This window comes from Ambystoma mexicanum, chromosome 2q, assembly GCF_040938575.1.
Source record: "Ambystoma mexicanum isolate Mex_15411 chromosome 2q, UKY_AmexF1_1, whole genome shotgun sequence".
NCBI lineage: Eukaryota > Metazoa > Chordata > Amphibia > Caudata > Ambystomatidae > Ambystoma > Ambystoma mexicanum.
Genome location: NC_090924.1, coordinates 1,475,716,137 through 1,475,729,605, shown reverse-complemented (window position 1 = coordinate 1,475,729,605; position 13,469 = coordinate 1,475,716,137). Strand labels below are relative to the sequence as shown.

The 13,469-nt window shown below is 50.5% G+C and overlaps 1 protein-coding gene across 1 annotated transcript in view; it reads left to right on the top strand.

Annotated features, from left to right (window-relative positions):
• Positions 1-615: 615 nt before the first annotated feature.
• The window catches only part of LOC138570281 (cytosolic phospholipase A2 gamma-like), a 507,932-nt gene continuing 495,078 nt past the window's right edge, over positions 616-13,469 (top strand). Inside the window, exon 1 of the mRNA XM_069649050.1 lies at positions 616-846. Coding sequence (XP_069505151.1) covers positions 829-846 — 18 coding nt within the window. The 5' untranslated portion in view covers positions 616-828. The remainder of the gene's footprint in view (positions 847-13,469) is intronic.

The following is a 13,469-nucleotide window of genomic DNA, read 5'->3' as shown; positions in this document are numbered from 1 at the left end:
ATGCTTATATGAGTTCACACGACCTATGAAACTAGGACTTGTATATCTACTGTAACCAGCGCCACAATGCCCACGGGCTGCTGTGCGCTTAACAAATGTGAATAAATAAATAAATAAAATTGCCACCAGCAGCATAGTCTCTTCTGTTTCCCACCACAGGTTGCACCTGGTGTTCACTGCATTATCCCCACTGTGGGGCTCAGAGCATGGAGGGGGGGGAGGGGGGTTAGAAGCATCTTGTTTTGCATTTGCTGTCCCAAAATAATCTTTAAAAATGTGTGTCCTCATTTTATTGGACCTATTTCCAGGTCCATTTTGCTCTCTCCGTGGACGTGTGCACGTTGGAGTGTGGATTTTAGGCAGCAATGGGTTGACATCAGCTGAGCAGAGCTATTTGCTTTCTCTCAGGTGCTTTTTAGGGACTTTGCCAGACCGCCCCCCTGTGAATGCTCTCTGCCTGTGCATGGGAGTTGTGATGAGTAAACAGGCGGGCAGCGTGGGGACGCACAATCTGAATTAATTAAACGCTGCCTCGTGGGAATTCTGCCTATGATTGGCATATAAAAGGTGGGCCATCCGGCAGCGCCCAGAAGACCCTTCTGGTGATAAGACGCTCGTTCCTCGAGTGGTAACAGCACCCGCCCTTCACTTCTTCTGTGAAAGTCCCACAGCCATTGCTGCAGAGTAGCAACGCCCCAGTCCCTGGAGGTGCTGAGTGCAGGAGCGCCGAGGAGTCGAGGCGCTACGAGTCTGCAGCAGAAGGAGGCGGTCTATCACAGGGCAGGAGGCCCACACTATCTCTGCATCAGCCATTGAGCGGGGCTCCCGATGTCTTCCCAAGCACCCGTGAGTAGCCCACCCAGCCGTGGTGCAGGTCACGCCTTCTATTAGAAATGCCATGACAAGCCAGCGAGCATTTGCAAAGCCAAACGGTTTGCCTGCTTTCGTTGCAGGCGGAAAGTGGATGATTGATGTGTAGGTGAATGCCTTGTGTTAATGTGTCTGTGTATGTCTCTACACATGTCTCCAGGCGTCGCATTTCTGGGAAAGCGGTCCTGTAGTGTGGACCAATGAATGCATGTATGGAGTATGGAGTAACGTGATGTCCCTGTGTTGTGGTGGCAGACAGGTACCTTATGGCCAGTTACAATGCTCATGCGACATATAGTGCAGACATTGGACTAATATGCCCATGCCCATGCTACGCACATACTATGCAGCAATAACACCTGTTATCACAGCGCTTCGACGCAGGAGGAATCCTTCACGAAACACTATATATCAACTCAAATTCTGCTAATAGTAATTCTCTTCATGTAGCTAATTGTGGTGCTGTCAGGGAGGGGAGTGGTAGCCTCGCATTCCTTGATATCACTCCTATATTCTACAAAACATGCACTCAATGACTGGGGACACGGAATGAGGCTCTAAGCACACTTAGGTTTGGGGTAAATAATCTTGTTTATTGGTGAGAAGGCTTTATGGTGGGTAAAACGACTGGGGCATTCCAGTCACCAGGTGGAAGGAGCCTGGACCATTCCAGTCACCAGGTGGGAGGAGCCTGGGGCATTCCAGTCATCACCAGGTGGGAGGCGCCTGGGACATTCCAGGCATCACCAGGTGGGAGGATCCTGGGACATTCCAGTCATCACCAGGTGTAAGGAGCCTGGGGCATTCCAGGAGGAGCCTGGGGCATTCCAATCATCACCGTGTGAAAGGAGACTGGGGCATTCCAGTCATCACAGGGTGGAAGGAGCCTGGGGCATTCCAGTCATCACTGGGTGGAAGGAGCCTGGGGCATTCCAGTCATCACCGGGTGGAAGGAGTCTGGGGAATTCCAACCATCACCGGGTGAAAAGATACCGGGGCATTCCAGTCATCACCAGGTGGAAGGAGCCTGGGGCATTCCAGTCACTGGGTGGAAGAAGACTGGGGCATTCCAGTCATCACCGGGTGGAAGGAGCCTGGGGCATTCCAACCATCACCGGGTGAAAGGATCCTGGGGCATTCCAGTCATCACCGGGTGGAAGGAGACTGGGGCATTCCAGGCATCACCAGGTGGAAGGAGCCAGGGGCATTCCAGTCACTGGGTGGAAAAAGACTGGGGCATTCCAGTCATCACCGGGTGAAAGGATACTGGGGCATTCCGGTCACCACCGGGTGAAAGGATACTGGGGCATTCCAGTCATCACCAGGTGGAAGGAGCCTGGGGCATTCCAGTCACTGGGTGGAAGAAGACTGGGGCATTCCAGTCATCACCGGGTGGAAGGAGACTGGGGCATTCCAGTCATCACCGGGTGGAAGGCGCCTGGGGCATTCCAGTCATCACCGGGTGGAAGGAGACTGGGGCATTCCAGGCATCATTGGGTGGAAGGAGCCTGGGGCATTCCAGTCATCACCGGGTGGAAAGAGCCTGGGACATTCCAGTCATCATTGGGTGGAAGGAGCCTGGGGCATTCCAGGCATCATTGGGTGGAAGGAGCCTGGGGCATTCCAGTCATCACTGGGTGGAAAGAGCCTGGGACATTCCAGTCATCACCGGGTGGAAGGAGCCTGGGATATTCCAGTAATCACCGGGTGGAAGGAGTCTGGGGCATTCAAGGCATTACCGGGTGGAAGGAGCCTGGGGCATTCCAGTCAGGTGGAAGGAGCCTGGGGTATTCCTGTCATCACAGGGTGGAAGGAGCCTGGGGTATTTTATTTGATTTGATTTGATTTGAGGAATTTCTTACACGCACCAGACAGAAAACTGCATTCGGGGGCAGATGTTCGCTAAATGTTGGACATTTTGCTGTGATGGCTTATAATCGCCATGAATACTTAGATTTATTTAAATAGGAAGGTTTTCTATTCTTTTCTGAACCTTTCCAATGTAGTGCATGATCGTATACCAATGGGCAGCTGGTTCCACAATTTAGGACCAAACACACTGAACCTCCTGTCACCTTTGGAAGTGCGTTTTGTCTGGGGGAGGTATACCAAGAGTTTGGGCCTCATTACACGGTAGGCGGTGAGCCATGGCGCTATTAGCGCCATGGCTCATGCCGGTAACATACCGGCACCGCCTTGGTGGAAAGGGGATTTACTGCCCCATCCCAAGGTTGGAGGGGCGGTAAATCCCCCTTCCGCCATTGCCCTTCCCCATTCCCATTTCTGCCCCATAGGGCTCTATGGGAATGGGGAAGGCGCTAATTACGGCACCGCAATTTAGCGGTGCCGTAATTAGCTCCGAGGTCCCTTAGCGGGTTGGTATTTAACGCCTGCAAAAAGCAGGCGTTAAAACTCCAACCCGCTAAGGGACCTCGTAGTAAGGCGGCAGGGATTTACCGGTACCGGTATTTTACCGGTACCGGTAAATCCCTACCGCCTACCGTGTAATGAGGCCGTTTGTCTCCTGATCGGAGGTAGGGTAGTACTGGTGGATTCTCGTATTCAGGTATCTGGGTGCGAGTTTGTGATAACACTTGTACACAAGACATGCCACCTTAAACTTGATGCGATCCTCCACCATCAGCCAGTGGAATGGTTTCATGGATGTGGAAACATGGTCTCTTTTACCCAGATGGGCAGTTAGCCTAACTGCCACATTCTGGGCCCTCTGTAGTCTCGACATTTGTTTCACAGTAATCCCTGTCATAAGACTATTAGAGTAGTCGAGAGGGGATTTTACCAGAGCTCCCACAACCAATGGATGATCTTGGGGTCAGAGGCGTTGCTAGGGGGGGCAAAGGGGGCTATAGCCCCTGGTCTTTTGGTTGTAGCCCTGGATAGAATCTCAGGAGCTACAACCAAAAGGCTAGCTAGCCCCCAGTCCCGACAGTTCTGACATTAGCATAGCCCCGGGTCTTTTCCAGACCTAGCAACACCCCTGCTTGGGGTGTTAAAAAACGGAGTACATTCCTAAGCAAGTGCAGGGCGTAGTACACTGCTTTTACTTTTGCCCCTACCTGGGCTTCGCTGGCCAGATTTACTTGCCAAATACACCCAAGATTTTTCACTCCCTTGGAAAACGGGATGTTTACACCTAGAATCTGTGGAATTATGTTTGTTCCTTCCTCTCTGTTTTTTTCTCTGATCTAAATAATATCACTTCTGTTTTGGCTGCGTTAAGCTGTAACTGGTTGCAACCCATCCATTTTTTTATATCTTGCATACACCGGTCTATCCCTTCAAATGCCTCAGACAGATTCTCTGTCTCTACATAGATCTGCGTATCGTCAGCATATGAATGGAATCGTAGGCTGTGTTTCCTCAGGATATCAAACAGCGGTCGACTATATTGGTTAAAGATCAGGAGTGAAAGCGCTGAACCTTGGGAGACTCCACATCTCAGTTGTATTAACTCTGAGAGGAATGCTCCCAATGTCACCTGCTGAGTTCTGTCCTGTAGGAAGGAGTCAAACCAGTCCACCACTACTTAAGCTGCTCTACCTATATTTCCAATCCGTTGAAGTATGATCTTGTGGTTGATTGTGTCGAACGCCGCCGCCAGGTCGAGCATCAACAATTTTGTATTGCTTCCCCTGTCTGCGGCTTCCAGCAGATCATCCTGGGCCAATAAGGCAGTCTCTGTCCCGTGATTAGGGCGGAACCCTGATTGATGTTCATCTAAGATATCTCTACTGTCAACAAACTGCTGGAATTGATTTCAGACATTTCTTTCCAGGATTTTAGTGGGCCAGCATAGGTTGGCCACAGGACAGTAGTTTTTAAGTACCATAGGGCCCAAGTTGGGCTTTTTCAATAGAGGTTTTACCAACGCTCCCTTAAGTGAGCGTGGGACATAACACACTATTAGGGATTTGTTCACAAAGGTTGTTATAAATGAGGTGAAATTAGCTGCCAAACGAATGGCAGCGCAAGCTGTCATAGGAAAGGCCAGGTCCTTTTTGAGTTTTAGTTGGAGTATTATTGCTTGTATCGCTTCCTTCTCAATAGGTTGGAAGAAAAAATTCTCCTCAATTTCCTGGTTTTCTACCCCTCTCCTTCTTCTCCAGAATCTCCTCATTCTTCTGCAATCATCACTTCGTTAATACTCTTCTGGATGTCCATGATTTTTTGTTAAAAAAATCACTTAACTTATTGGCCTGTTCCTGTGAATCGGCGGTCGGTACTGCCATACATTTAGACTATGTCAAATAGAGCTTTAGCCTGATTAGCTGCTAGCTTAATTTCTCCTTGAAGGAAGTCCTTTTTTGCCACAAAGATGGCATTTTTATATTCCTTCATGCGTGCTCTCGCCTTCTCTGCATCTTCGTCTAGTTTAGAGTATTCCAGTCACCGGGTGAAAGGAGCGCAGGTTATTCCATTCACTGGCTGGGAGGAGCCTGGGGTATTCCAGTCACTGGGTGGAAGGAGCCTGGGGTATTCCTGTCATCACAGGGTGGAAGGAGCCTTGGGTATTCCTGTCACCGGGTGAAAGGAGCGCAGGTTATTCCATTCACTGGCTGGGAGGAGCCTGGGGTATTCTAGTCACTGGGTGGAAGGAGCCTGGGGTATTCCTGTCATCACAGGGTGGAAGGAACCTTGGGTATTCCTGTCACCGGGTGAAAGGAGCGCAGGTTATTCCATTCACTGGCTGGGAGGAGCCTGGGGTATTCCAGTCACTGGGTGGAAGGAGCCTGGGGTATTCCTGTCATCACAGGGTGGAAGGAGCCTTGGGTATTCCTGTCACCGGGTGAAAGGAGCGCAGGTTATTCCATTCACTGGCTGGGAGGAGCCTGGGGTATTCCAGTCACTGGGTGGAAGGAGCCTGGGGTATTCCTGTCATCACAGGGTGGAAGGAGCCTTGGGTATTCCTGTCACCGGGTGAAAGGAGCGCAGGTTATTCCATTCACTGGCTGGGAGGAGCCTGGGGTATTCCAGTCACTGGGTGGAAGGAGCCTGGGGTATTCTTGTCATCACAGGGTGGAAGGAGCCTTGGGTATTCCTGTCACCGGGTGAAAGGAGCGCAGGTTATTCCATTCACTGGCTGGGAGGAGCCTGGGGTATTCCAGTCACTGGGTGGAAGGAGCCTGGGGTATTCCTGTCATCACAGGGTGGAAGGAGCCTGGGGTATTCCTGTCACCGGGTGAAAGGAGCGCAGGTTATTCCATTCACTGGCTGGGAGGAGCCTGGGGTATTCCAGTCACTGGGTGGAAGGAGCCTGGGGTATTCCTGTCATCACAGGGTGGAAGGAGCCTTGGGTATTCCTGTCACCGGGTGAAAGGAGCGCAGGTTATTCCATTCACTGGCTGGGAGGAGCCTGGGGTATTCCAGTCACTGGGTGGAAGGAGCCTGGGGTATTCCTGTCATCACAGGGTGGAAGGAGCCTTGGGTATTCCTGTCACCGGGTGAAAGGAGCGCAGGTTATTCCATTCACTGGCTGGGAGGAGCCTGGGGTATTCCAGTCACTGGGTGGAAGGAGCCTGGGGTATTCCTGTCATCACAGGGTGGAAGGAGCCTTGGGTATTCCTGTCACCGGGTGAAAGGAGCGCAGGTTATTCCATTCACTGGCTGGGAGGAGCCTGGGGTATTCCAGTCACTGGGTGGAAGGAGCCTGGGGTATTCCTGTCATCACAGGGTGGAAGGAGCCTTGGGTATTCCTGTCACCGGGGGAAAGGAGCGCAGGTTATTCCATTCACTGGCTGGGAGGAGCCTGGGGTATTCCAGTCACTGGCTGGAAGGAGCCTGGGGTATTCCTGTCATCACAGGGTGGAAGGAGCCTTGGGTATTCCTGTCACCGGGTGAAAGGAGCGCAGGTTATTCCATTCACTGGCTGGGAGGAGCCTGGGGTATTCCATTCACTGGCTGGGAGGAGCCTGGGGTATTCCAGTCACTGGGTGGAAGGGGCCTGGGGTATTCCTGTCATCACAGGGTGGAAGGAGCCTTGGGTATTCCTGTCACCGGGTGAAAGGAGCGCAGGTTATTCCATTCACTGGCTGGGAGGAGCCTGGGGTATTCCAGTCACTGGGTGGAAGGGGCTGGGTATTCCAGTTACAGGCCGGGAGGAGCCTGGGGAATTCCATTCACTGTCTGGGAGGAGTATGGGGTGATCCTAATTTTTTTTATTTTTTATTTGTTCTAGTTGTCTTGACAACTTTTCAAATACTCAAACATATCTATATATATATAGTATAATTTTTACAAAAGCTAAAAAAAAAAGAAAATTTCATACATTTAGACAATTTATATACATATCACAGGACAAGGTCACATTTTGCAACCTAAATATGAAGCAATTCATTCTGATACCATAATTAAAACCAGGAAACCATCTTGACCATTCCTTACTTGTTACAGCGAATCAATTACTCGATTACATTCGGATGAAGTTCATTTAACCTTTGGCACTTCTAAACCTGGGAGCACAATTTGTAAATACTGGACTATAGCTAGCTGGATTCTTGTACGGGTGCTAGAGAACAGTGAGTGCCACCTTTCATTACTCTCCATTGTCCTCTGTGTTACTATAATATTTGCAAAACATCTATCTCGTACATTACAAAGAGCTCCACATTCTACTAAGAGGTGCTGCAAGGTCTCCCGTTGTTCTGGCACAGTACAATATCTACAATAGTTTTGTTCTTTTTACAACTTTTTTCTTTTACAAAGCACATCTCTCGTGTACCACAGATTTAATCTAAATTTTAGGTACCCCATTCTCACCTTTGGTGACAGGTTTTCAGTAGATAACCTGACATTGAACCATATTTTTAACACCAAATAGATGGATATCAAAATCTTTGTATTGGGAGCATCTTGTCATATTTGCGACCCAATCTGCTAAATGTATTTTCATTTTTGCTCTATCTGGGTTTAATAATTGTAGCTCAACCGTGATATCTGCATTGGCCAACTTGTTGAATACATGGTTTCTCCATTTAGTAGCAAAGATGTTTAAGGATTTCAACAAATAGTGGGCTATCACCTTCAATATGTTACATTTTCGTTCCAGTAGGTGTTTGCGGAGGAGTGCACACTGTTTTCAAGTTACCTGGGCGTACATGGAGGTCAAACCAAATTTATAGCGCCGAATTGCAATAGGGACAGTACTGGGAAAATGTAGTATCTGTTTCCAGTAACCTGATTCCAAACGATCCCAGTAGCGCTTGACTTTAGGGAGAAATCCTTCAGTGCCATATAGCACAATCGGGAGTACCTTCATTTTATAGAAAAGGGCCCTCATTACAACACCGGCGCTAAATCATGGCGATATTAGCACCATGGTTGGTGCCGGTATTGTAACGAGTCCGCCAATGTTCAATGGGGAATTACCACCCCATTCCAAGGTTGGTGGGACGGTAATTCCCTATTGAACATTGGCCCTTCCCCATTTCCATTTTTGCCCCAGAGGGCTCAATGGGAGTGGGGAAGGCGGTAAGTACGGTACCGCAAATTGCGGTACCGTACTTACCTCGAGAGTCCCTTTGCAGGTCCCTACTTTAACGACTGGTCTAGAACAGCCGTTCAGGTCGGGTCCCGCAAAGGGACCTCGTAGTAAGGCGTTTAGTGGTTAACGGCGCCGCAGCCTTTTACGGCGCCGTTAACCACTTAGCGCCAGGGTCCTAATGATGCCCAAGGACTATATGTTTCATGGAGAATACTTTCTAATTAGCAATCGAGATTGAGAAGTGAGCTGCTGTATTTTATTCCTCCTCACTATTTCTTCTGGCTGTCTACTTTTTGCATTGCTAATCAGAACCCCCAGGTATTTGCATTGGGACACGTTCTGGACTATTTCATCATGGACTCTCCAGGAATACTTTTTACTCCAGTTGAACTACTTCTTTTCACATCTTAATATTTGGGTCTTTTCGATGTTAATTTCTAGATTATTTGCTTGCACATAGTGTCCCAAATTTGTCAGCATTTACTGGAGGCCTTGAGGCGTTTGGAACAATAGCACAAGATCAACCGCATAAAGCAGGTAAGGGAACTTTTGCTCACCTAACTTAGGGGGATATCCCATACGCTTGCAAAATTCGATTCCTAGATCCAAAATAAAGAAGTTAAATAGGAAGGCTGCCAAAGGGCACCATTGTTTTAATCCTCTCTGAGTCTTAATTCGAGGGGATAACATGCCATTAAGGGTAACTCTCACTGACGTATTAGAGTGAAGAAGTATTACCAACGAAAGGAGAGTATCTGGGCAGTCATGCTTCTTCAACTTCATATACAAGATGTTTCTGTCTATTGAGTCGAATGCGGCTCGAAAATCTATAAACCCTAAGTATAGCGACTGGTTCCACTCTGCCTGCTGGGCTTGAATCATATTTAACGATATAATATTCGGAATAGTACCCAACCCAGACCTGAATCCCAATTGGAATGGGTCAATCAGCTCTTGAATCTTCACCAAGCTTGCAACTGTTTAAGAATAATTTTACTAAATAATTTCCCAGGAATATCTAAAAGGGAGATGGGTCTATAGCTTGTTGGCGACGCTCTCTCCACCTTTTTATATATTGGTACTATAATTGCTTGGGTCCAGGACTCTGGTAAGGACTGTGAGATGTTCACCATTGAAAAGATTTTGTACATTATCGAAGTCCAGATCTCGGGGTGTTTTTTTAACTGATAGTTTGTCAGCCCGTCAGGCCCACTTGCCTTAGAGTTACTTGATAATCTAATAAACTCTAGAATATCAACCCATTCGAAATCAAGGTAAAAAGTAGGGTGTAAATTCGATCGTTCTGATGAGACCTCGCTCTTTACAATTGCGTAGAGTTTACTAAAGTGTTCGACTCACATGTGTATCGGGACAGCCGCTGATTGCATTACTAACTGGGGAGTATTGACTGATTGATTTATCGTTGTCCACATTCTAGAAATAATCCTACTAGCCAGAGTTTTTAGCATATGCCAGAGGTTTTAGCATATTTCAGTCACTGGGTGGAAGGAGTCCTGGGTATTCTAGTCACCAGGTGGAAGGAGCCTGAGGCATTCCAGTCATCACCAGATGGAAGGAGCTTGGGGCATTCCAGTCACTGGGTGGAAGGGGCCTGGGTTATCCCATTCATTGTCTGGGAGGAGCCTAGGGTATTCCAGTCCCTGGGTAGAAGGAATCCTAGGTATTCTAGTCACCAGGTGGAAGGAGACTGGGGATTTCCAGTCATCACCGGGTGGAAGGAGCCCTGGGCATTCCAGTCACTCATTCGAAGGAGCCCTTTGTATTCCAGGCACTGGGTGGAAGGGGTCTGGGGTATTCCAGTCACCGGGTGGAAGGAGCCTTTGTTATTCCAGTCACTGGGTGGAAGGAGTCCTGAGTCTTCCATTTACTGGGTGGAAGGAGCCTGCGTTATTGGTATTCCAGTCACCAGATGGAAGGAGCCTGGGGTATTCAAATCACTGGGTGAAAGGAGCCTGGAGTATTCCATTCACCTGGTGAAGGGAGCCTTGGGTATTGGTATTCCAGTCACCGGGTGGAAGCAGCATTGCACATTCAAGTCATTGGGTGGAAGGAGACCTTGGCATACAACTCACTGGGTGGAAGGAGCATGTGGAATTCCAGTTATTGGGTGAAAGGAGCCTGGGACATTCCGGTCACTGAATGGGATGAGCCTGTGGCATTCCATTCACTGTGTGGAGGGAGCACAGGGCATTCCAGTCACTGAGTGGGAGGATCCCAGGGCTTTCAAGTCACTGGATGGGATGAGCCTGGTGCATTCCATTCACTGTGTGGAGGGAGCACAGGGCATTCCAGTCACTGGGTGGGAGGATCCCAGGGCTTTCAAGTCACTGGATGGGAGGATATTGTGTGGCAGAAGCTAGGGGTGTTGCAGTCACAGGGTGGAATGAGCGCGGGGCATTCAAGTCACTGGATGGGAGGATACTGGGCAATTCCAGTCCCTGGGTGGAAGGAGCCATGAGCATTCCAGTCACTGGGTAGAAGGAGCACTTTGCATTCCGGTCACTCAGTCACTGGGTGGTAGAAGCACAGGGCATTCCAGTCACTGGGTGGTAGGAGCACTTTAAATTCCAGTCACTGAGTGGAAGGAACGTGGGGCATTCCAGTCACTGGGTGGAAGGAGTCCTGAGTCTTCCATTTACTGGGTGGAAGGAGCCGGCGTTATTGGTATTCCAGTCACCAGATGGAAGGAGCCTGGGGTATTCAAATCACTGGGTGAAAGGAGCCTGGAGTATTCCATTCACCAGGTGAAGGGAGCCTTGGGTATTGGTATTCCAGTCACCGGGTGGAAGCAGCATTGCGCATTCAAGTCATTGGGTGGAAGGAGACCTTGGTATACAACTCACTGGGTGAAAGGAGCATGTGGAATTCCAGTCACTGGCGGGAAGGAGCCCTGGGTATTCTAGTTACAGGGTGGAAGGAAACCTGGGTATTCCAGCCTCTGGGTGGACGGCGCCTGGGCATTCCAGTCACTCGTTAGAAGGAGCCCTTTGATTCCAGTCACCGGTTGGAAGGAGCCTGCGTTATTTCAGTCCCTGGGTGAAAGGAGCCTGGAGTATTCCATTCACTGGGTGAAGGGAGCCTTGGGTATTGGTATTCCAGTCACCGGGTGGAAGCAGCATTGCGCATTCAAGTCATTGGGTGGAAGGAGACCTTGGCATACAACTCACTGGGTGAAAGGAGCATGTGGAATTCCAGTCATTGGGTGAAAGGAGACTGCACATTCCAGCTAGCTGATGTGAGGCGCCTGGGGCCTTCCAGTCACTGTGTGGAGGGAGCACAGGGCATTCCAGTCACTGTGTGGAGGGAGCACAGGGCATTCCAGTCACTGTGTGAAGGGAGCACAGGGCATTCCAGTCACTGTGTGGAGGGAGCACAGGGCATTCCAGTCACTGGGTGGAGGGAGCACAGGGCATTCCAGTCACTGTGTGGAGGGAGCACAGGGCATTCCAGTCACTGTATGGAGGGAGCACAGGGCATTCCAGTCACTGAGCCGAAGGATACTGGGCAATTCCAGTCCCTGGGTGGAAGGAGCCATGAGCATTCCAGTGACTGGGTGGAAGGAGCACTTTACATTCCAGTCACTGGGTGCAAGGAACGTGGGGCATTCCAGTCACTGGGCGGAAGGAGACTGATATATTCCTGTCACCGGGTGAAGGGAGCCTTGGGTATTGGTATTCCAGTCACCGGGTGGAAGGAACATTGGGCATACAACTCACTGGGTGGAAGGAGCATGTGGAATTCCAGTTACAGGGTGGAAGGAACCCTGGGTATTCCAGTCTCTCGTGGACGGACCTGGGCATTCCAGTCACTCGTTGGAAGGAGCCCTTTGATTCCAGTCACCTGGTGGAAGGAGCCTCAGGTTTTGGTATTCCAGTCACATGGTAGAAGGAGCTTGGGGTATTCCAGCCACTGGGTGGAAGGAGCTTGGGGTATTCCAGCCACTTGGTGGAAGGAGCCAGGGGTATTCCAGCCACTGGGTGGTAGGAGCCTGGGGTATTCCAGCCACTGGGTGGAAGGAGCCTGGGGGATTCCAGTCACAGGGTTGAAGGAGACTGGGGCATTCCAGCTAGCGGATGTGAGGCGCCTGGGGCATTCCATTCACTGTGTGGAGGGAGCACAGGGCATTCCAGTCACTGTGTGGAGGGAGCACAGGGCATTCCAGTCACTGTGTGGAGGGAGCACAGGGCATTCCAGCCACTGGGTGGTAGGAGCCTGGGGTATTCCAGCCACTGGGTGGAAGGAGCCTGGGGTATTCCAGCCACTGGGTGGAAGGAGCCTGGGGTATTCCAGCCACTTGGTGGAAGGAGCCTGGGGTATTCCTGCCACTGGGTGGAAGGAGCCTGGGGGATTCCAGTCACAGGGTTGAAGGAGACTGGGGCATTCCAGCTAGCAGATATGAGGCGCCTGGGGCATTCTATTCACTGTGTGGAGGGAGCACAGGGCATTCCAGTCACTGTGTGGAGGGAGCACAGGGCATTCCAGTCACTGTATGGAGGGAGCACAGGGCATTCCAGCCACTGGGTGGTAGGAGCCTGGGGTATTCCAGCCACTGGATGGAAGGTGCCTGGGGTATTCCAGCCACTGGGTGGAAGGAGCATGGGGGATTCCAGTCACTGGGTGGAAGGAGCCTGGGAAATTCCATTCACAGGGTTGAAGGAGACAGCTAGCGGATGTGAGGCGCCTGGGCCTTCCAGTCACTGTGTGGAGGGAGCACAGGGCATTCCAGTCACTGTGTGGAGGGAGCACAGGACATTCCAGTCACTGTGTGGAGGGAGCACAGGGCATTCCAGTGACTGTGTGGAGGGAGCACAGGGCATTCCAGCCACTGGGTGGTAGGAGCCTGGGGTATTCCAGCCACTGGGTGGAAGGAGCCTGGGATATTCCAGTCACTGGGTGGAAGGAGCCTGGGGGATTCCAGTCACTGGGTGGAAGGAGCCTGCGGAATTCCATTCACAGGGTTGAAGGAGACAGCTAGCAGATGTGAGGCGCCTGGGCCTTCCAGTCACTGTGTGGAGGGAGCACAGAGCATTCCAGTCACTGTGTGGAGGGAGCACAGGGCATTCCAGTCACTGTGTGG